General features: G+C 35.8%; 1 protein-coding gene across 10 annotated transcripts in view; it reads right to left on the bottom strand.

Moving 5' to 3' along the window:
* adgrb2 (adhesion G protein-coupled receptor B2) overlaps positions 1 to 23942 on the bottom strand; it is a 442839-nt gene that overhangs the window by 63625 nt on the left and 355272 nt on the right. For 9 of the 10 annotated variants that reach the window (XM_047158788.2, XM_047158787.2, XM_047158793.2 and 6 more), the window contains 6 exons: positions 22529 to 22631; positions 19516 to 19666; positions 15432 to 15501; positions 11102 to 11168; positions 6129 to 6214; positions 1 to 20 (listed from right to left, as the gene is read on the bottom strand). The exon at positions 1 to 20 is cut by the window's left edge and continues 79 nt beyond it. In XM_047158788.2, coding sequence (XP_047014744.1) covers positions 1 to 20; positions 6129 to 6214; positions 11102 to 11168; positions 15432 to 15501; positions 19516 to 19666; positions 22529 to 22631 — 497 coding nt within the window. The remainder of the gene's footprint in view (positions 21 to 6128; positions 6215 to 11101; positions 11169 to 15431; positions 15502 to 19515; positions 19667 to 22528; positions 22632 to 23942) is intronic. The other variant, XM_047158790.2, reaches the window with a different exon arrangement.

Below are 23942 nucleotides of genomic sequence, written 5' to 3'. Positions count from 1 at the left end.
TACGCGCCTCCAGCGACGGACTTCAGGACCCAGTACACACACACACATACACCCACACACACACACGAATACACAATCCACATACACAGCACACAAGGAGTAGACGAGGAAACATACACATATAGGATGGAAAAGAAGGTTCATCCAAACCAAGCATACCAGATCACGAAGTTTGTACACACACACACACACACACACACACACACACACACACACGCACACACACATTAAAGGAACAGAAGGACGAAAAGGTACAATTAGCAAATCATAAACACAGAAAACATGGACAAAGAGGGAAGAAGAGGGAATGAGACATTTGGAAGATAAAACCAAAAAAAAAAGAAGAGAAGAAAAAACCCCCAAATGGAATTAATGATTAACATGTAGTATTCGCAGTGAGCAATAGCAACAACACAGGTATTATGTGATATATCAGATTATTAATGTGCATGGTAATAAACAGCCACTGCTCTACATGTGTATATACAGTAATTAATAGAGAAGAAGTTTTGGAGTTACGGAAGACAGAAAATAGAGCATATGCAGAAAAAAAGGAGAAGATTTTTAACTACACCCCATTAATAACACATGAAGCATGAGGGAGCTGAGCTGGAAGAACCAACTTTGGTTTTTTTGGGCAGAAGTTTTTGTGTAAGTTGTAATAAAACAAACGTTCACACACTTGAACTCCATGACTAATGACCTGAGAGTTCTGAAATATTCCCTCTATCCATGTACTAGTGTGTGTGTTGGTAAAGAAAGCATATGAGGCCATCCTGATCCGGCTCTCTCTCAGGTCATTAGTCATGGATTTGGGTGTTTAATGAACCCATCAGAATCTCGCTGAGTTTCACAAACGTCCGGACTTTGCAGTCTTCCAACGACCTAAATGAGAAGAGGGACTGATGTGATCTAAGGGAAGCACGTTGCGTTATTCATTATTTATAAATGTGTTGCTGGAGTCAAATTCAAATTCTGGCCTTTAACACTGCAGAAATGTTAACGCTAACTAGAAGGCCTGCGCCAGCCATATGCAAAGTAAAAAAAAAAAAATAAAAAATAAAAACTCTGTGGGGGAAACAGCCTCGCTGAACGAAAGTTAGAAAACTCCATTACTTTTCTCTCTATGGTTTATAGCTTGTCAGAAGAGCTCAGCTGCCAAAGTGGGTGGGTCTGGAACCAGTGTGTGTGTGTATGTGTGCATTTGTGTGTGTTTGCGTGTGTGCGAGCGAGACGGATGGACGTGCACAGGATGTAAAGGGCAACGTTTTGATGCTTCATGAATTTGGAGAGTGTTTTCAGAACGTCAGAAATGCTCATGGGCCACACCGGGTGAGCGGTCAAAATCACTGAAATAACTTCACATCATAAACACAAACACACACACACACACACACACACACACAAGCAAGTGTGTGTAAAAATGAACAAAAACAAAGTTGTGTGTTTTGTGGCAAACAGTGACACTGACTTGTGAACATGTCTATATAAATACAGTCAATTCTAAAATGATTGGCACCCCTCACAAAATGAGAAAAAGTAAACCTATAAAATGAATAAATTATACATATGCATATGGCATTATATGGCAAATAATGTATAGCTTATTTATTATTATTTTTTTATCTTTTAGGAAACAAGAGATCTTGGATACAGAAAAAAATCATGGTCAACTGTTCAAGTGAAGTGTCCTCTTCAATCCATACTACAAGTTTTCAATAGCTTTTACATCCAGAGACGGAGAAACACTAATTTTGATAATTTCTAGCAATATTTTTTGTGTTGGATTGAGTGTGCATTTGGAGTAATTATCTTGCTGGAAGATCCAATTATATTCAAATATTAACCTCTTGGCAGAGGAAGTATGTTTTCAGTGGTCACATGTTTCAGACTTTTGTTGTTTTATCATGACTTGTCTATGCAAATAGCCATCTGTCTAACCATCTGAAAGCCCTTGGATGATGGCTGACAAATTATTTCACAATCACATGTTCACAAATATTTTAGGGGTGGCAATAATTTAGATGATAAAACTTTCATTTATGATAATGATTTTTAGTAATCAATTATTTATGAGCCAGTAACTAATTAAAGTTGTTATTGATTAATGAATGCTCGAATAATAAACAAACATTGTAAAAAAGGTTAAAATACTTTTTTATAATGTGTTGGGTATGAGTTTATAATATATGTGTGATTTAATTCACCCTCAATAATACAATTCTCTCTTTAAATGAAGATATTTTAAATTCTATATAGAAATGGCATCTTAGACCAGCAGCCCTAGGGATCCACTGACCTACACAAGCGTCATCTTCTCCCAACACCCCTCGCCATCTTGAAAAGGAATTGTGAATCACTTCATAAGGTGGATCATATCAGATGTTTTGGGAGCAGAGAAAATCTGAATCTTTTGCAAGGCAATGTGTCACTCGCACCGGAGCTGACGAAAAGATTTCAAATACTACTGTATATACATTGGTAAATTACCATCAGCAATAACTTGAGTGAAAAGAATAATCTCAGAAAAATGTACATGAATTTCAGAATTGTTTAGTCTTTGGTATGTCCCCATTTTGCTTTAATTTCAAGGTGCACTCGAGCTAGCATGGACCCCACAAGTTTCTGTTTCAAAGAAATCATACAAAGGATTTTTTTTTTTTTTTTAATATGGACCTAGAAATAATGTAGAATATATGCTGAATATTCAAGACACTGAATATTTCCTTCCTTTGTTTTAAAATTTTCAGAATTATTAATCATTCTGTTTACTTCAACTTTTGGGTTTGTTTGGGTTTTTATTTCCCCAGATTTTCAATATGGTCTCCGACATTTGTACCCCACTCTTTTGAAACTTTTAAAAATGGTTTAAGTACTGTTTAGAAAAAAAATAATAAAAAATTTTGAATATATAAAAAACAGATTTTAAATTAATCTTTGTCTAATGGAATAATCAGATTTGATCACACTGTATTACTTTCATGTATTTACATTTCTTCACTTAGCAGACACTTTTATCCAAAGTGACTTACAAATGAGAAAAATACAAGCAAAGCGATATATCAAGCAGAGAACAATACAAGTGAGTATGAACATGAAAGTTATTAGACTATTTACTTATTTATTGCCATTCAACCACCCGAGGTTAGTTAGACAATATAAAATATCAAAACCAATTTGCCTATATGTGTACTGTATATCTATGAGAGAAAATTATATATATATATATATATATATATATATATATATATATATATATATATATATATATATATATATATGTGTGTGTGTGTGTGTGTGTGTGTGTGTGTGTGTGTGTGTGTGTGTGTGTGTGTGATCTTTTGTTAAGCTTCTCTTTGAGCATTTTTATGTAATAAAATTAAATATTTTTTTTCAATAAACCATTATGAATGTAATTTCCTTTTATTAATATTTCTTGAAATGCTATGTGTGGGGTGGAGTTTGGCTGGTGGGAGGCTAATAATAATAATACATTAAATTAATAAAAATCCTTATTCAGTGTCAATGAAAAAGTCCAAAAACATTTTGGAGGGGGTTGGCTCAAAATCTAAATTCATGCAGTATGTCGTTATATACATAAATGTGTCACTATTAATTCATCAATAGTATTTTCCCTTTACAGTCAATGAAACTGATTATTATTTTTTATTTTTTTGGTTTTGTTTTGTATCTTAAACTGGCACATTGCTTAAAGGTGCTGGTCTTTACGCTACTGAAAAAGCCTTCTACGATGTTTCTACGATGTTTCTACTTAAGAAAATTCTAGCAACCTTAGAGGCATGAACTAAACACAGGTCATTTGAATAATTTGCATGGTGCACCCAGAAAACTGACTTCAACATGTGCATAGACCATCTCTGAACATGCTTAGATTCCCATAGTAATTTACTAACTCTGAATACGGCCAACATCTATTTCATACAATCATATAAGACTGACATAAAACGTGGGGGTGTATTCCTGAAATAGGATTCAGCTCCACTGCAACCCTGATCAGAATAAAGCATTTTTGCCCATTTTTCAAGAAGGCTGTAAGTAATTCCTGACTTGTGATTGTATGAGATATGGAGATGCATGTATGTGCATCCTAACAAAACTGTCTGGCTGAGATAACTCCCTGTTAGCCATTGTAGTTTCTAACATTCATCAAGCCCACTTGCACATAAAAAAAGCACAAAAAGGAAATAAATAAATTAAAAGAAATCAATTTGGGAGAAAATTGCTGCATGGATTGCTGTCTGAAGCAGGGATTAGAAATATCCCGTCATTAGATTAGCTCCCATCTCCGAATTGCTCCTCATTCAATAAGTAAAGCCAATTGTTTCCTGCCCACTCATGTATAGAAATCTACAGAGCAATTTCATTGTGTTACTGAACAGCCAAAGTGACATGTTATCCATTGGCCTTATGAGTGCCACTTCAGTTGTTTTGATTCACAACCACATTTAAGCTATGCTAAATACAGTTGAAAAAATTTATTCAACCCACATTGCAAATCAGGTTTATTGTCAAAATTTACAGACTTTCAGCTGTCTGCAATGAACAAATCAAACAAAAGCAATTGAAATAGTTCACCAAACGAATGCTTCAAGTGATTTCCCCAAATTCAACTGAAAATGCAACTTATAACGACTTCTCCAGTTTCAAAATTATTCAACCCCATGAATAGAATCCCTCACAACAGCACAAATATGCAAAACAGGTGCTGTCTCAAGCACACCTGATGCTACTAATCAAGGGCTTCATTAGATGCACCAGGTGTGCTTGAGCTGGAACACATGAAATACCTGAACTTACTAGAGGCAGACAATACATGAAATACCTGGACGTGGCAGAAAAGGAAGCTATCAACAGGTGCAAGCAGATTTCTGAGAAGGCAGGTTGTGAAAAACCCTCGAATGACTGCAAAAGACCTGCAGCAAGACTTGGTGGAAACAGGCACGGAGGTTTCAGTGAGCACAGTAAGGCGTGTACTAAACGCAAAAAGTTTCCATGACAGAACTCCAAGACGTACACCACTACTGACCCAAAAGCACATGAAAAGTCACTCAAAATCATATAAATAAGCCACAGAAGTTTTGGGATTCTGTTCTGTGGAGTGATGAAACAAAACTGGAACTCTTCAGCAAGATGGATCAGCGTTATGTCTAGAGGAAGAAGAATGAAGAAAGAACACTCTGTCCACAGTCAAGCATGGTGGTGGCTCAGTGATGCTCTGGGGCTGCTTTGCATCCTCTGGCTCTGGAAACCTGCATCATGTGGAACGCAAGATGGATTCATTGAAGTATCAGGAAATGCTAGGAAAAAACGTCATGCCATCTGTGAGGAAGCTGAAGCTTGGGCATCTCTGGTGGGATTTGAAGAAGGCGGTTGCAGCATGCAAACCCACGCATACTACTGAACTGAAGGCCGCTGCTCATGAGGAATGTGCTAAGATTCCTCAGGAATCATGAAGGGGTTGAATAATTTTTAAACTAGATAAATCATTATAAGTTGTATTTTCATTTGAATTTGGAGAAACCACTTGAAGCATTCGTTGGTTGAACTATTTCAGTTGCTTTTGTTTGACAGTAAACCTGATTTGCAATGGGTGTTGAATCATATTGATTGCAACTGTATGTATGAATGTTTCAGGGCTATAAGCTGTAAAGAAGGCAGATCAAGGTTTCCATGCTACTTGAAAGAAACAGAAAATGTTCAGTCTGATCCTCTAAGTCCTGTTGTTCATGTAATACTGTAAAAGAGCTTTTATACCTGCCTGGACTTCTAGTATGAAAAAGAAAAAGAACTCTATACAACTCTAGAAGCCTATTGCTTTGTGTGTCAGTGTGTGTGTGTGTGTACAGAGTTAATAAGAGGAGTATCGGAGGTAAACAAGGCTGCAGATCAATACAGCTCCACAGCTCCACTTATAAGGCTGTTATAACTCACCTTTTATTAAAACCCTCTATGACCCCCCTGACTGCATATGTCTGAAGTAGTGTGTATAGCCATAGGTTTATCAGTTATACAAATGACTGGATAGCTCTAAACCATTAAGAAATTAACAATGGCTCAGTGATGAATAGACTTTTAGCACTAAGAGTATGTCTCGTGTCTTCACTCACCCCGCTCTTTGCTTTTTAGATTTGTCTGAGATCCCATCTCTGGACATGAGCTTGTTGAAGACCACAATCCCAATAAGCATGTTGACCTGTGGAAGAGACGTGCATCATGTGAGAATCAAGCTTATAATCTTTGTCTAATGCAACTTCAGTGAATTCCATTATAACACTATCAGGTTACGGTCTGTTACATTTATTTGTCCACCAACTTTTGGCCATATAGTGCATGTTTGATGACCACAGGCAAGAATTTCAATGTGTTTCCGTGTACTGATAAAGGAACAGAAATGTTGAGTCAAAACATTTTCGAATTCTGTCTGTAAGCACATATTTTTGCAGATCACTTTCAAGAATGGGTGGCATAGTGGGTAACTTTTCCATCTCACAGCTCCACTGTAACCGGTCTGATCATGAGCTCAGTTTACTGCTTTGTACATGCAGTTTTGCATGTTCTCCCCATGTCCAAATGGGTTTCCTCTGGGTTCTCTGCTTCCCTTTCAGCTTCCCAAAACATGGTAGGTGGATGAGCTACTCTAAATTGTGCCTAGGTTTGAAAAAACATGCAGATGTGTGAGTGCATGGTGCCAGATGTTCCTGAAATTGACCAGGATAAAATGGTTACTGATGAACTTTCAGAAATTCTTAAGTCAAAAGAATTGGTAGCTCAAGCTGTAAATTTGTATAAATCCATCCTTTCAGAGAAAAGACTACTTGTTCAGAGGAAAGGGATCTGTCAGCCATGTACTAGCATGGGTCCTAAATAGACAGAATGATTGTTTTACTCTATTGCCCCAGTGTTGGAAAGTTGGGCAAAGCTATATTATAAGAACAGCTTTCACCAGACAATGATCTTTGTCATGAATAGAAAGGGGTTTGGAAGCAAATGCAAGGTTATTGTCAAAGGAGACCAATCCAATGGGCACTGACAAAGTTAAAGGAAAAACTGCAAAAATGTAAGGGTATAGGTGATCAACAAATGGACTAGACCAGGCTAAGCAAACTCAGTAACATAAGCCAGTTTCGAATCCCAAACCCACCAAGCATTCCCTTAACCCTTAACTGCTCTAGGTGTGCCTTATCCAGTCTATGACCCTAGCTTCCTAACAAGTTCGGAAATGTGAAGAAAAATATGCTGTACTTGTATATGACAATGTATAATAATAATAATAATAATAATAATAATAATAATAATAATAATAATAATAATAATAATAATAAATTGTTCAAACTTAATCAAGTTCAAAACATGCTTGGTATTATCACTAGTGATGAGCTAGGATTGATATTTGATACATGTAGCTAACCAATGAATTTTAACAAGTGTATGTGACTTTAAGTCTGGGAATGAGAGTGAGGTAATGGGTCATGTGATGGGCCAGGTGATAAGCTTTCTAGTGGAGAATTTTGGGAAAACGAGTTTACAGACAAGCTTGATGTTACATCCTGCAATTTAACTGCATATAGACACCCATATAAATGCATCTAGACACCCATATAAATGAATTTAAGAAACATTAATTGTTAAATTGATTGCTACTGGAAATCACTTATGCTCCATAGGAGAGAGACTGGATTTTAAAAAAATGCTTTATGTAATAATATTCCCATATTACCATTTGTTTGCAGAACTGATCAACAGAATTCACATATTATAGTACACTAGTACACAGCAGCAAACGAAACCTGAATATGTGATGGAGAAGACATTCTAACAGCTTGGAACCAGCATGAATCTTCACTTGTGACTAAATCACCATAGTAAAAAAAAATTATGGATTGACTGATTGCTGTATTATCACTGCAGTTGATAATAGTAGGCGCTTTGCCTGTGGTGTGAATAAAATGAGCTGGAAGGAACTGGCTCTCAGAATGAAAGTGGCTAGACTTTCACAATTGCCTGGTGGGAAGACTAAGGTGAAAAAAACTCAAAACAAAACACAAACTAAAGTATGCTTTTTCACCCCTTTTCTTTCCTTAAAGACTACCTTAGTCTTACAATTTCAAATTTGTATCATTTTACACCTGGCATGGTGTAAGAAAGTAGCTATTATCATGACCATGTTTGTATAAAATGTTTGGCTCATTAGATTATCTACTAATTTTGTTTAATCTCTGTGCTGTCTTTAAGACTTAATGATAATGTTTTTTATAGTAATGTGCTAATTGATACAATATCTTAAGTCATCTCTCTGTGTTTATCCACAGCATGAGCAACTGCTTTCCTGGAGTTCCTACCTGCTATAAATAATGTTCCAATAAATCTGTCTGTGATTCCTGGACACCAGCTTCCAGGCACACCTAGTCAAGTGCTTCATGCTGTGCTAACTGTCTATAACAGGCAGACTAATCCAGAGTTAGTGTCTAATTAGAATTAGTTGAGCGGGAGAATAAAGGAGTGTTGTAATCCCTGACCCTTAACTCATGAATCCTGACCCTGGCTGATTGTTCTGGACTTTAGGAGATGGATCACAAAGTATTGCTAATCATCCTATTCTATGCTATCTATCATTCTTTTCTTTCTCTTCCTGGTCTCAAATGTTTAGTCTGTCTCTTCTTGTCCTTTGGGAATGAAGGAATGCCAGTGCAATTAGCAGAGTACTGGGAATGAAGGAATGCCAGTGCAATTAGCAGAGTATAGCAGTTTGTCACTAGCCACAACAAACCTGGATAGACTGGTACAAAAAAAACAGGATTGGATTAAGGACTTTGAATTGGTCAGGACTTTGACTTGACTACTGGATTAAAGTCGGAACTCTGACTTGGCCATTCCAAAACATTGACTTTATTTTTCTTTCACTATTCTTTGGTAGAACGACCTGTGGGTTTAGGGTCATTATCATGCTGCATGACCCACTTTCTCTTGAAATTCAGTTCACGGACAGATGTCCTGAAATTTTTCTTTAGAATTCACTGGTATACTTCAGAATTCATTGTTTCCTCAATGATGGCAAGCAGTCCTGGCCCAGATGCAGCAAAACTGGCCCAAACCATGATACCACCACCACTATGTTTCACAGATGGGATAAGGTTCTTATTCTGGAAAGCAGTGTTTTCCTTTCTCCATACACAATGTTTCTCATTTAAATCAAAAAGTTCTATTTTAGTCTCATCCACAAAACATTTCTCCTATAGCCTTCTGGCTTGTCCACGTGATCTTTACCAAACTGCAGATGGGCAGCAATGTTCTTTTTGTTGAGCAGTGGCTTTCTCCGTGCAACTCTACCATGCACACCATTGTTGTACAGTGTTCTCCTGATGATGGACTCCGGAACATTAACATTAGCCAATGTGAGAGAGGTCTTTCGTTGGTTAGAAGATACACTGGCTCCTTTATGACCTTGTGGACTATTACATGTCTTGCTCTTGGAGTGATCTTTATTGTTCGACCACTCCTGGGGAGGGTAACAATGGCCTTAAATTTCCTCCATTTGTACACAATCTGTCTGAATTTGGATTGGTGGAGTCCAAACTCTTTAGAGATGCTTTTGTATCCTTTTCCAGTCTGATGAGCATCAACAACTCTTTTTCTGAGGTGCTCAAGAACCTCCTTTGTTTGTGTGATGATGAATTCCACAAATGTGTTGTGAAGATCAGACTTTGATAGATCCTTTTTTTTCTTTAAATAAAACAGGGTGCTCACTCACACCTGATTGACAACTCATTAATTGAAAACACCTGAATCCTAGAGGTTCACATACTTTTGCTACTCACAGATATTTACTATTGGATCATTTTCCTCAATAAATAAAAAAAAGTAATATTTTTGTCTCATTTGTTTAATTGGGTTCTTTTTGTCTGCTTTTAAGACTTGTGTGAAAATCTTTATATTTATTCAGAACTATAGAAAATTCTAAATGTTTCACAAACTTTCAAGCACCACTGTAGGTTATTAAAGGGTTCTTGCTTTTTTCCTCTTGAGATAACCATTAAAAATTCTATATAGAACCATACATTTCAGAAAATGTTCCAAGTTGAACCTCCTTAAGAAAGCTATTATGATGCAGACACAGACAAAGGACATTTATTATCCGTTCTTATTGCTATGACAGCTATTAAGTTAGTAGACATTGGAGGGGGAAAAAATAAAATAAAAATAAAAAACTGTTAGATGTTTTCTAACATCTAAAAATTGTTATGTATAGTTAAGAAGTACTTCAGATTTCTATTTTAGTTGCACTGAAATGATCTGTTGGAGACCTTGGAGTTAAAACTAGTATAGTTTTAGCTCCAAATTCTTCACACATGCTTATTTGGCTTCCAGAAGGCAAGCTGCATATCTTCATGACAGTCTTACAGCACCTTGAACGTGAACATAGTTTATCTGCGCTTGAATCTAGATTTTGATGGCTGTGAAGTGCTGTTCTGAATCTGAGTGCACTGCTACAGTGTGGGCATTGCAAGTGACCCAAACAACAGCAGGTTCACCAAGTCCCTTGGCTTTCAAATTCTGATCATGTTAAAGTACTTGCTGAGAGACAATTGCACTGTTCTCCTCTTTGCTGAAAGCTAGACTAATTATTTTTCCATTAATTAGATTTTGCCTCCCCGAGGATGAGGGAAGCAGCATCTCCAGATGCCCAAATATCATTTCCTGCAGTTTGTTTGAGTCACAACACCACTGAGACGTGGACAAACAACGCAAATCACATCTGACCATGAAGAAACAGAAAAACAACGCAAATCGCATCTGACCATGAAATATAACAGAAACAGCTTGCTCAACACTCACTCTAAACGCACCTGAGGCCAGACTAGAGATAATGTATATTCACACACACACACACACACACACATTCTTCAAAGTTTACTGAAGCATTTAAAACATGTTACACTAATGAAAAAGAAATCTGCACAGCACTAATTTCATTAGTGTTGGTTTCCCTAGGTTCCTATGGTTGTTTATACTGTAGGACATCAAAGAAGCAAAAATGTCTGTATGAAGGAATGAAACCAGAAGTCTGGAGTGTGACACATACCAAAACAATGACAGCTGCTGGACCAACAAATGCATAAAGCAGACCTCCTTCCAGAGATAACCAGCAGCTAAAGAGGGGGGAAAAAATCATTTAATGTCAAAGACATCATATCAGTTACATCTATAATTAATCCTTATAAACCTCTTGTTTTAATATTCTTATATCGTAATAATCACATATTAATATACAGACAGATAGACAGACAGAGAGATAGATAGATAGATAGATAGCAATGCTAAATCTTCCAGTAATGCAGCTCAACCACTGCAGTGAATCAGCTACCATAGACCACTGGTTCTTAACACGTTACACATTATTATTATAATTTACAGCCTAGTTCTCTTGTTCAAAGTAGTTATAGTGTTCAGAAACATTTTTGATAATTCATGTTCCATACCTGTCTGTTATTTAGTTTTATAAGTCATAAAAGTTATAAAAAATAATAAAAGTTATGAAAAGTAATAAAAAAGGACAAAAAAACAATAGCAAATTCAAACTAAGTGATTTTAAACTTGTGTAATCTGTATATAAAATGTCATAACTGATATAAATTATACAAATCAAGGGTAGTGAGTCTCCTTATGTGTCAGTCCCTCCAGGATTTTGCCATTGTGCAATTGCAGAAATCAATGCAAAATCAAGGAAACTCCACAATATTCACAGGGGCTTACAATTTTTCAAAATTACAGCAGATTTTCAGCAGATTTGGGCCAAGATGTGTCATCATCACAATGTGCATTTAGCCAAGGCTGACTTTGATTCACGTGCATCGAACATAAGTAAAAGCTAAAAGGTCTCATTTACCAACAAACATCACCATGAAAGACTGTGCAGAACAGTTTCATGCAATTGCAATTTTGCCAAGTAGTTTTCTGAAAAAAGCACAAAAAACTCAGCAAATTGCATCAGGAATTTTGAAAAGAAAAAAACAGTTTAGTTTCTTCTGTCTGTTACAGAAAAATCTTTACCATATCAAATCTATTTATATGACTGTCCATGTGTAAGACCCTGTGCAACTTATTACTACAGAAATGATGATTGAGAATGAGTACCTTAATGTTACAGAACATTAATCCACACCTTCTGACCAATCAGATTCAAGAATTCAGCAGTGCCATAGCATAAACATCATATCACACACTACTTTGTTTGTAGAAGCTATTATTTGTTGCTCATTTTAGTACATTTAAATAGTGAGCAGGGACCCATTTGGTTTTCAGACAAGCATCAATACATGTATATAATCCTGATTTATATTCCTTATATTCACTACAAATAGAGATAAATGACTGAGTTATATAATGTACGCAAATAAATGGAGTCAAACCCAGAGCAAATTGCATTCACCAACTCCTAAGGGTTAAACAGATTCATATCACGCCAATGATTTGAATAGCATTCAGTCATAATCGCAGAAAACTATTCATGCAATTTTAGGCACAGCCAAAGGGTAAAGGAGGAAAAAATTAAAGACAGACGAAGAGTGGAAAAAAAAAGAATTTTGTTCAGTCTGCAGTTTGATTTCCCCCCGACTCTTCTTATTGAGAATGGAACCCCCATACAGTTCATTATCACGGTTTTATTCCCCATTGCTCAATTCCACATCCTTCCCACCCCTTCTCTCTGAGTCTGGCAGAGGACATATTCACAGTACACTACATCATTTACTTTTTTTGTGTGTGCACATAGCTATCCATCTCTCTGAACAATTCCATGAGTGTCATGCCATTTGTGTTTCACTGTTGTTATATATATATATATATATATATATATATATATATATATATATATATATATATATATATATATATATATATATATATATATATATATATATATATATATATATATATATATATATATATATATATATATATAAAGTAAAGAGAAAAGACATTTTAAAACCATATTAAGTGTCCTTCACAACAACCTAAGTGCATAGATAAATTGATAACATAAATCAGCCCACAATAATTACATTTTACCTTGAAATTTAATCAATAAAAATTCTCAACATTTTTTTGTTTTTCTTATTCATTAAAGTCTCATTCTTGAAACATACTTTTTAAAGCACGCGGTTTTATAAATTGAATATTTTATTTGAGTTGCACATCATTCATATGAAATCATCATCATTCAATATTCCACAAATCGCATGTTCAACGCAATGTTGCATTATTCAAATTTCCTGAAGATCATGAAAGAAGAAAAGTAAGTTATCCCATACTTTTTCTTCTATAGTCTCACTGATATTGACATTGACTAGTGAGGTCACTTTGAAAGTACAACCTACCGTAGTTATCCAAACAATAGATTGAAAGCAAAGTAATGTAATTAAGTCATTAGCATTAATGCTAGTTATTTTTTTTTAGTTTACATTTTTGTGTATTTGCTAATTCTATACTGCCACTTATTTAAAGCAAAATGCCACCAACGAGCCTCATTTATCAAGCTGGAAAAGTATATATTGCATAGAAAATTATATTTGTAGAGTAGTATATTTCATATTCAGTTAATGTTAATATACATAAAAAAGTTTATATTATACATTGCCAGTTTGATGTCAGTGATGAAGTAAAAATGCTTTTGTTTGAGGTGAGTGAATGTGAAGCCTAACAGGAGGTTTTTTAGAATTCAGTCAAAGTTAATATGATTTAATAACATTCAATAAGTTAAGAAATCTTACTTTAATCTTCAGAATTGAGTTCATGTGTTAATGTTAATTTGAATAACGTGTTTTCTGTTTATGAGACCAGTTGCTGTCAAACAAATTGCTGAAATGGAGAGAATAAAGAGAGATGTGTGGAATAAATTATTATTAATTTAAAAGAAGGCATACAATGCAGAACTATCAGTATTGGTATCGGCTGATATCACTCTGAATAGTCAGTTATCGGTATCGGCTGAGAAATTTAATATCGGTGCATCTCTAGTTTATAGCATTTAGCAGACACCCACTGAACACATCCTCATGCTAGCTCACTAAGACAGGGACTAAACGTACCATTGACTATGTTTACATACACATCAGATTCCATTTAAATGGTTACTGTAAATATGCTGATCTACACATGCACTTTTTTCCTTTCCCGCTTTTGTTTCCTGGGAGATTCAAATGCTGCAGTTGCTACCCACAATTCGTTGAGGACTGAGCAAATTTCCAATGAAAACAGGCAAATTCCAGGAGTGGGAATCAGAAATTGGGGACTCAGAATATTGTCTTAATCTGAACTGGCGTTTACATGACTCAATACTAATTAGAATATTGACAAATTTCGATTAATATCGGAATATTGATATGCTTGTAAACATAGTCTTTGAGGAAATTCTGTGAAAACCAATCATTTTATATTGTTGGCCTTACTTAAAGAACATGAAAAATAAAGAAAGCGCACCAACACAAACCCATAAATTAAAACAAATAAAATTAATCATTTGAGTATTACAAAAGAAATGGCGCCATATAAATGGAAGACAGGCCGGTCTGTCTGCACATAGCCGTAATTTGTAAACAAACACCTCAGCTGACAGGAGATTTAGCAGTCACTTATTATTAATATTATATATTATTAATTATTTTTCTGGCATAGTAGTGAGTCAAAATAACTTTAACTTCTGTTTTTCAATCTTTACCCTGATTGTTCATTTTGTGTAAAAAAACAAAACAAAACAAAACAAAACAAACAAACAAACAAACAAACAAACAAACAAACAAACAAACAAACAAAAACCTTCTACTTCAGTTTTTCAGGTTTTATCCTGATCAGTTGTTCCATGCTCAAATCAAACTGTCCGTGCACTTGAATGTTTATGGATTTTTGTGGGCATCACTACATGCAAATCAGCTGTGCAATGTGCACATGCTTGGTAATTTATGGGTGTTCATCATGCAAGTGTGAAGAAAGGCAGTGTTTCTGAAATTTTTGTAAATGCGGCAGAAATTTCCAGTTCAGTTGGGTTTACAAAAACATTTACACTCAACTTTACCAAAAAAAATAAAAAATTAAAATTGATAAATGAAGCCCATTTTTACGAAATAAAACCTTGTAAAATGTGAAGTTGTGTAGTTACAAGTGCTAAATGGCACGCTAATTGCAGAGTCACTCATATATATATATATATATATATATATATATATATATATATATATATATATATATATATATATACATTTGATCTAAATACACATTTAATTCATTCCTATGTTTTGCAATCCTGCTTATTTCACCTTACCTTCTTGTCAAAATGACAACAATGAGGATAAATGTGAGTGTTCCTCATATTTCAGTGTTATATCAGAAGCTCTGAGGTGAGTGATAATGATACTCACTAGTTTGGTGTGCCGTAGCCTCTAGCTCTGGTAAATCCTACAGATACAGCAACAACAAGGGCTGGCAAACCTGTGGAGAAAAGACATAAAAACATAAAAAGACAATAGAGGAAAATATAAGAAAGAAATGAAAGGCTAATATTTGTATGACAGAACAAACCACAGGAAAATGAGGTGGCCTAAATATCTTTGCTCAGAGCAAATGGCAGCCATGAAGGTTGGCTTCTTCTTTTCTTCTATTCTTTTAGAGAAATATATACATGTAACACCATCTTTTATTTTGAGAGCCACTAGACAAGAATGGGTTTTGTTAAGCCTTTTAAAAGAGTGCCTTTTAAAAAAGTCACTTTTCATGTATTTCACACTTATTAGGGATTGTGTCATAAACATTCACATGGAATAACATGCATAAATAAATGCATGTTTACTCAAATCCACATATTGAGTAAGGTTTACAAATTGCTAGGGTTTACAGTGAATAGTGCTAAAGACAAAAACAATCCAGTGAGCAACAGTTACTGTATGTGGGTGGAAATGTTGTAAGAAAGGTCAGAGGAGAATGGCCAGACTGGTTTGAGCTGACAGGAAGACTATGATAAATCAAATAACTACTTTTTGCAACCGTGGTGAGCAGAAAAGCAACTCAGATTGTCAAACATTGAGAGGGATTGCCTACAACAGTAGAAAACCAAATCCTGTCAGCCATAAACATGAATCTGAGGCTACAGAGGACAAAGGCTCACCGAAACTAGATGACTGAAGATTGGAACAAGACCAAATAACATTTTTCCAATTTTTTCAATTATCCACCTGGATGACGGTTATGGTAGAGCTCCAGACATGGAGACATGGATTTCTCCTACCCTTGATCGCCCATGCGAGATGTGAGGCCGATGATTGAGTGTAAGATATAAGATACCATGCACTCCTGCCTGTCATTATGGAGTTGGACTTCTTTCACAACTACAGTTGGAGTGTGATGATTCTTGATTTATCTGAGCTGGCATAGTACAATTAGTCAATTCTGACCCAATACCCAATTACATGATTGTCAGGGCTACTCAGCTGCTCAGGAACATTATAGTATAAAGATTTTCCTCCCTGGCTGAATAATCGTGTTTTTTTTTAATTATCATTTATTTATTTATTTATCATTTGGCATATTGAAAATAACAAATTATAATAATCATATACATCTAATCTACAGGTATAGAGACATTTCGATTTCTGTATGGTCTCTCTTTTTACATCGTGGTGTATATCAGTGCAACCCTCCTCCTGCTGCATCTCTAATGTGTTTACCATCGCAGTTGGGAAGGGCTGCTTTAGCCATGTGCTAATTGCACCTATCAATTATGCTCTCGCTTTGTCTGGTGCACTGTATTCACACTTAATGAGCATGTCTCGGAAATATTCATGTAATTAACAATGCTCTGATTAACTCCGCAATTTGAGCGCAATTAGAAAAACTCACATGTAAAGTAAGGAGGAAAATGAAAGCAGAATGCAAGAAAAAGGAAAACATTGACCAGGTTTACCAAGTGGCCTGGGAGTTAATTGAATGCGGCTTTTATTATGACTTCAATAGTAATGATTCCCTAAGACTGACATATACAATAATCGGAGTAAATTACAATACTTACTTTTGACATATTTGACAGAAGGACTATAGCTTCATTTTTAAAAGCATATTTAAAGACAATTTGATGAGATATGTTAATGCTATGCTATCGTTCAAAGCTGCAGCCAATGTAAGTTAGGGGTATTACAGACATTAAATAAATTTTAATTCATCAACCATGATTCAAACTAATGATTAAAAACTACTTTTTAAGTAGTTGGATGTGTGTGTGTGTGTGTGTATGTGTGTGTGTTTGTGAGTATGTGTGCACTATTAGCTACCTCCAGCAAATTAAAGGCATAAATGTTGAAAAGGCCAACAAAACAATAAAATGTTCTTGACTGAGAAAGAAAAAAGTTTGCAACATGTATCATTTGAAGACAACGAAGGTTTGTTTCAGAAGGAATGTTCCATGTTTTTAGTTGTCTGTGAGCTACTATAATGTAAATTTTGTCAATGTAGCTGCTCAGATTCTCTTTGGGTTGATGGATTATAAATAGCAGAATCGATAAGCATGCAAGCACATCTAAGTATGGATGTAACTGCTTAGATATCTCCTCGAATATACATACTTCTGCTGCTATCATAGGAATTTTTATCTCCGTTGTGACATCTGTAACTTGTTAAGCAGAAGCGACATGCCATATTGTGGTACATCACTCTGTTGTGCTGAAACGAATGGAGGAAGCCAGATTGGGGAACGGCATGAGGTTGAATAGAGCAGAAGTTTCATGTCGTACTGTACTGCATCACTCATCCAAAGGAAAACATAGATAGATGCAGTCACAGTGCTGTGTTCAGGGGTGTTAATTTGTCCCTAGTGTGAGGTTGTTAAAATAAAAATAGCATATTTTATCCCTGGGTTCTGTTCACTGCTTAGTAATAGATGTCACATCAGTGTATGCAGTGTTCAGTTTATGTCAATATAACATAAAGTTTATAATACCCAGTATACACTTATTGGCCATTCATGCAATTATCTAATCAACCAATCATGTGGCAGAGTGGCACAATGCAAAAATCATGCAGCTACAGGTCAAGAATTTTAGTTAATGTTCACGTTAAACATCAGAATGGAGAAAACATCTCATATCTCAGTGACTTTGACCATGAGAGTTACACTAGTTTGAGTATTTCAGAAACTGCTGATCTCAGTAGAGTCTTCAACATATGGTGCGAAAAACAAAAAAAACATCCAATGAGAAACAGTTCTGCAGATGGAAATGCCTTGTTGATGAGAGAGGTCAGACGAGAATGGCTAGACTGGTTCAAGCTCACAAGAACGCCACTGTAGCTCAAATAACCACTCTTTACACCCGTGGTGAGCAGAAAAGCACCTCTGAATACACGAGTCAAACCTTGAGGGAGATAGGCTACAAAAGCAGAAGACTTGTTTTTCGATCCCGTCAGCCGGTTTGAAGTGGTTATGTTTTGTTTCATTGTGATGCTTCATGGTACCACTTCTGACAAGTGCCATGGACTCTGAACAGATGAGACATCTGCTTTGAATGCAGTGCAGGGAGAATAAACACACACACACACACACACACACACACACACACACACACACACACACACACACACACACACACACACACACACACACACACACACACACTTCTGTGTGCATTCATCTTATTCAACATTATGCTTTCATCAACTTTTTTTTTTAAACCAATTTTTGTTGTTGTTTTTTGCTAATCAGACCAAAGAGGGTAAGTGAAATGAACAAGCTTTGAAGGTCCATGAAAGGTTGACCCCTGTGTTGTTGGTTTTTTTTTTTCATGTTTCAAGTGCTTGGCTCAGTCTGATGAAATATTCTGTGTCTGCATCCAGACTACGGCTCACCAGTTGACGACCCTTGGTATAGGGTATTATTAGGTATCAGTGACTAAAACACTCTCAAACACATTCTGTATTAAATACGTCTATTGTAATTAATATACCTAGGGCAGGAAAGTACAGTAAAGCTATTACTTGTAATATTAATGAAATATGCCCAAAATTTGCACATACTTGATTTGAAAGATGTTTTGTTACATATTAGGAATATAGAATAAAAAAAAATAACAAGTCAAATATCTACCTGATATCATATCTACGAGCTTCCATTGTTGGGCCCTTGAGCAAGGCCCTTAACCCTCAACTGCTCAGTTGTAAAAAATAGATAAATTTAAGTCACTCTAGATAAGGGCATCTGGCAAATGTGTAACATAAACATAGATTATGTAGCATGCAGCATAACATAAGAGGAAAGTGCTATCTGCCCTATTCGGCATACGTGAGCTCACAGATGCCCCCTGATTGGCTAGTGTGTCTCTGATTGAAGGGTGAGAGAGAGTATGCCATCCCATCCATATTTTCCTCTTACCTTTAATTAGGCCTTGTGTCATTTGTGTGTGTGTGTGTGTGTGTGTGTGTGTGTGTGTGTGTGCGCGCGCATGTGTCATGTCATGTACGCACCCCAACCCAGGCACAGGAAACGCTTGCGAATGAGGCGTGTCCTAATCTTGCCAACGACAGCAAGGTAAGACTGCCATGCCTCTGTTAGAACCCAGCAGAAAGAGGCCAGAAAGAAGAAATGGAGAAAGGCAGCAGTCACAGTGCACAGTCCCTGAGAAGTAGAGATATAAAGAGAGAGAGAGAGAGAGAGAGAGAGAGAGAGAGAGAGAGAGAGAGAGAGAGAGAGAGAGAGAGAGAGAGAGAGTTTAAATAAAAACTGCAGCTTTTTTAAAAAAAGCCAAAAGGTTAAGGCTCCGGTTAGAATTAGGTATAACACAATTGCATTAATTAGATATTAATTAGATAGATTAGGCATTAATATTTATGTCAATAGAAGTTCCTCAAGTATGATGACAAGCGTGTATATGTGTGTGTAGAACTGTACAAGGACGCATGCTAAAAGGTCAGAGCTATTCTTTGTCGAGGCATGGTGGGTGTTAGTGTGAGACTAAGAAAGATAGGAAAAAGGGCAAAATGCATTAAATATTTCCATTTAGCTGCACTAACATGGCGTTTTAGTGACTACTCCCTTGTCAAATGAATGTACTACATAATCCATTCATTTATAAGAGACTAATAAATGATTGGAATTGGAAGAAGGGCAAGAAAAAGACATGCTGTCTACCAGGATTTACCAACTGCCATGGAATTACAGCTGCCAGATACTGAAGTTAACCATGTACAGATATACATTCCATATAACCGAGGACAATAAATAAGGAATAAAATGTGGGATGTGCTGTTATTAGAACAAAATCAGCAAGGGGTGGTATGACCAGAATTACTATAATATTACCACCTTGAAGTATATTTCCACATAACAGCACATCCTGAAGTTTATTATTCCTCTTATATCACAGCAATTTGCCAACAATGAAGTTACTGAAGTTGTGAATGACACATTGTACTTTTATCCATTTATAGTTTCATTTAATGTAGTGCGAGACATAAGATAAAAAAAAAAACAATTCAGCTTGTCATGTTACTAAAAGTGCAGAACACAACTGGAGAAAGTAAAGTAAAGTGTAGAACACAACTGGAGAGTCCTTTGTCCTTTCCTGTGGTGGGAAATTACCATTACAAAGTGCTGACACTGGAGACTCCTTCCATAAATGTTAAATAAACAACATCTTACAGAAAATGTATCTATATCAACCATTATATGTTTTTTCTTTGTTGAATAGTAACACGCTTGTAATCTGATTTTCATTGTGGAACACCATGCAACGAGTTGTTACTATGGAAACAGTAGCAACAGCAATGTTTAATTTTTAAATTTGAACCAAATTGAACTGAATTGCAGCTGGAACTACTATGATAGAGGTGCCGTTATAGAAATTTAATCACCAACTTCTGAGTAATTCAAGAATTTAACGGCTCTGCGGTGTAAAGCATTTTTAAATTCAACCCGAGTAGTACGAGGGAAATTTATACACCGGATTTCACAAGTCAAATATTACATTTGAATGAAAAGGAACACCTGAAGCAAGCCGAGTTTCTTTCAACATTCTGTGTTTTCTGTATAAACTCAGAGTGTCTGCTTTGATTTGCAGCTGTGGTGTTCTCTACTCACACTCACAACCTTTCATAGTGATTGACACCACTGACATGTAGATGACCCCCAGAGCCCGCAATACGCCTGCCAATCTAGAAACATCCTTCTTCAACTTGCTGTTTTCTCAGAGATTGTATCTTACAGAATGTTCTGACAGGCAGGGAAAAGTGTTAATGTGTGCAAGATTGCAGTGATTGGCACTGCTGTCATTGGTGTGGTTGGATAGATTTCAATAGCTAGGTTAAATCTGGGCATGCTTGTGCTAATTGCTTTTCAGTTAGTGCTTTCCAGGTCTCGACAGGGGTCAAAGCATGATTTTTTTATTGAGAAAATTGGAGGAAAGTGCTGTATTGTTGTCCAGTGCGTATTATAGCAGTCCAAAGAACAAATGTGCTGTTAAAAAATGCACCCTGAGGTGCACCCTGATGTCCTATAACAGAAAGAGCTCCAAGTAGAAAATAACCTTTTAACTATCCAGAGAACCATTAAGGAACTGTTTGTATTTTTCTATGAGGGTACATTAAACTCAAATATTCAATTACCATCCATCCATCCATTTTCTGTACAGCTTATCCTATACAAGTTGAAGCTTATCTTATGCGGGGGAGCATGGAGCCAATCCCAGGGGACTCGGGGCACAAGGCGGGGACCACCCTGAACGGGGTGCCAACCCATCGCAGTACCACAGACTCCTTTTTATTAATCATTTATTTTAAGAAAATAAATAAATAAACAAGACTGCAATGTTGTATATATTGTTCTAAAACATGTTTGAGAAACACCTTCTATATTTTCCTTATTCCTTTTCTAAAACATCAGGGCTCTGCCTGTATTTCCGGGTTGAAAGCAAATTCCAGGTTTATATTAATGTGCCCATTCTAATACAGTATCGTTTCTACAGAAACACCTCACACAAGGACTTGTATGGTGGACACTCAAAATAAATTGATACAGAATGTGTGTAATGTGAATTTTTCTACAAAGAGATGTTTGTTTAGTGTTAGTGTCAACTGCTTATATTGTATCTGCTATAATGTAAGTGATAACATGAACTAATTTGTTTTGTAGATGTTCCACAACACTGAATGTAACTACAAATAGATTAAACCACTATGTGTCCTCTGTGTTCATTACTAAATGAAACATTGTAATTGTTCGCAAATTGCTATGCTGTAGGAAGAAGAAAACACTTTGGGACCTGCTGGTATTGAAAAAGAATTAACTTGCTAAACATAACTACACTTCGTGTTTGGTCTTGTTATTTTCCTGCAACAATGCGCCCTGACATGTTTTATTCCTTACACATTTATCAGCCTGATATATTCATTTGGAATATGATGTTAAAGTTGATCTTCTGACATTCACATTCTTGCATGCACACGTCTTGCGGGGCATACACACACACACACCCATACTCACCTTGCTGAGTGTCTGAGACTGTCCCACTAGTATAAGTATGTTAGAGGCCAGTATGGACAGACAGAAGTTCACCAATATGATGGACCTCTCAGAGCGAATGTACCTGAGGAATCAACGTATAAAGTCACACTTGCAAAAAAAATATTTATCTTACATTTCTCAGAATTTAGCTATAAATAATAGCTGTGGCAAAACCGCATGCTGCAACAGCCTTAATTCACCAGCAGCAATCAAAAGCAGCAATAACTCTGGGCAATTTTTCCATGAAAAAAAAGTGTGTGCCTTATACTGCCTATATGTGGCTCTAGAAATAAATGCATTTAAGGGCAACAAGGCCACAAAAAGCTTTGTGCAGGAGTACAATGGCTCTGCTCAATGAATCAATACCCTTGTTTTCTTAGTTTTCCTACATAGACGACTGAGGAAAGCAGTAATAAAAAGTTTAGTAGTGTCTGAGGTAGTGTAGGCTTGGAAAGATGAAGTGGGAGTAACACGGATATTGGTGTATTACAATTCAGTAACTACAAGAATTAAATAACTATTAAAATACCATAACTACAAGAATTTCACAGCTATTAGAATTCACAACTATTTGAACGCAATAACCTTTAGAATTCCAGTACTATTATAATTCCATAACTACAAAGTTCACAACTACAAGAATTCCATAACTAATAGAATTCCATGGCTATTAACATGCAATAACCTTTAGAATTCCATAACTACATTAATTTCACAACTATTAAAATTCCACAACTATTTGAATGCAATAACCTTTAGAATTCCAGAACTATTTTAATTTCACAACTAATCGATTTCCTTAGCTATAAGAATGCCATAACTACTAGAATTCCATAACTATTAGAATTTCATGACTAGTAGCATTGCATAATTACAAGAATTCCACAGCTACAGTATTAGAATGCAATAATTGTTGCACAATGCATTAACTACTATAACCATTACAATTCCATTACTACTAGATGTTAAACACAAATGATTAAATGATTACCTCTTAAATTACTTGTGTAGTTAGAGTGAAGAAATAAATAAATAAATAGATGACGGAAAATGTATTGGATGAAAACAAGCTGCTTGGATAATTAACTTCACTTGGGGTAAGTGGAAAATTGTGTAAATGTAATTGTTGTGCAAACTGTTTCTTTAAAATCTCGCACTTTCTTTTTTTAAAAAGCTTGCCAACACCCTCCCTCTTTGTAGGACTTTGAGAATTTGTTAGTGCTATTAGCTGCTTCAGCAAAGTAATGAGGGTCTGTAAAGAGGGAGAGCACATTCTAATACAGATGTGAAAATTAACACTAAGAAAACAAACACCCACAAGGGGTGCAATGCATGAAAGACAAAAAGACTGAAATACAGTAATGATAACAATGGCAAAATGATAGTAATATTG

Source organism: Ictalurus punctatus, chromosome 12 (genome assembly GCF_001660625.3).
Source record: "Ictalurus punctatus breed USDA103 chromosome 12, Coco_2.0, whole genome shotgun sequence".
NCBI lineage: Eukaryota > Metazoa > Chordata > Actinopteri > Siluriformes > Ictaluridae > Ictalurus > Ictalurus punctatus.
This window is presented reverse-complemented; position numbering and strand designations above follow the sequence as displayed.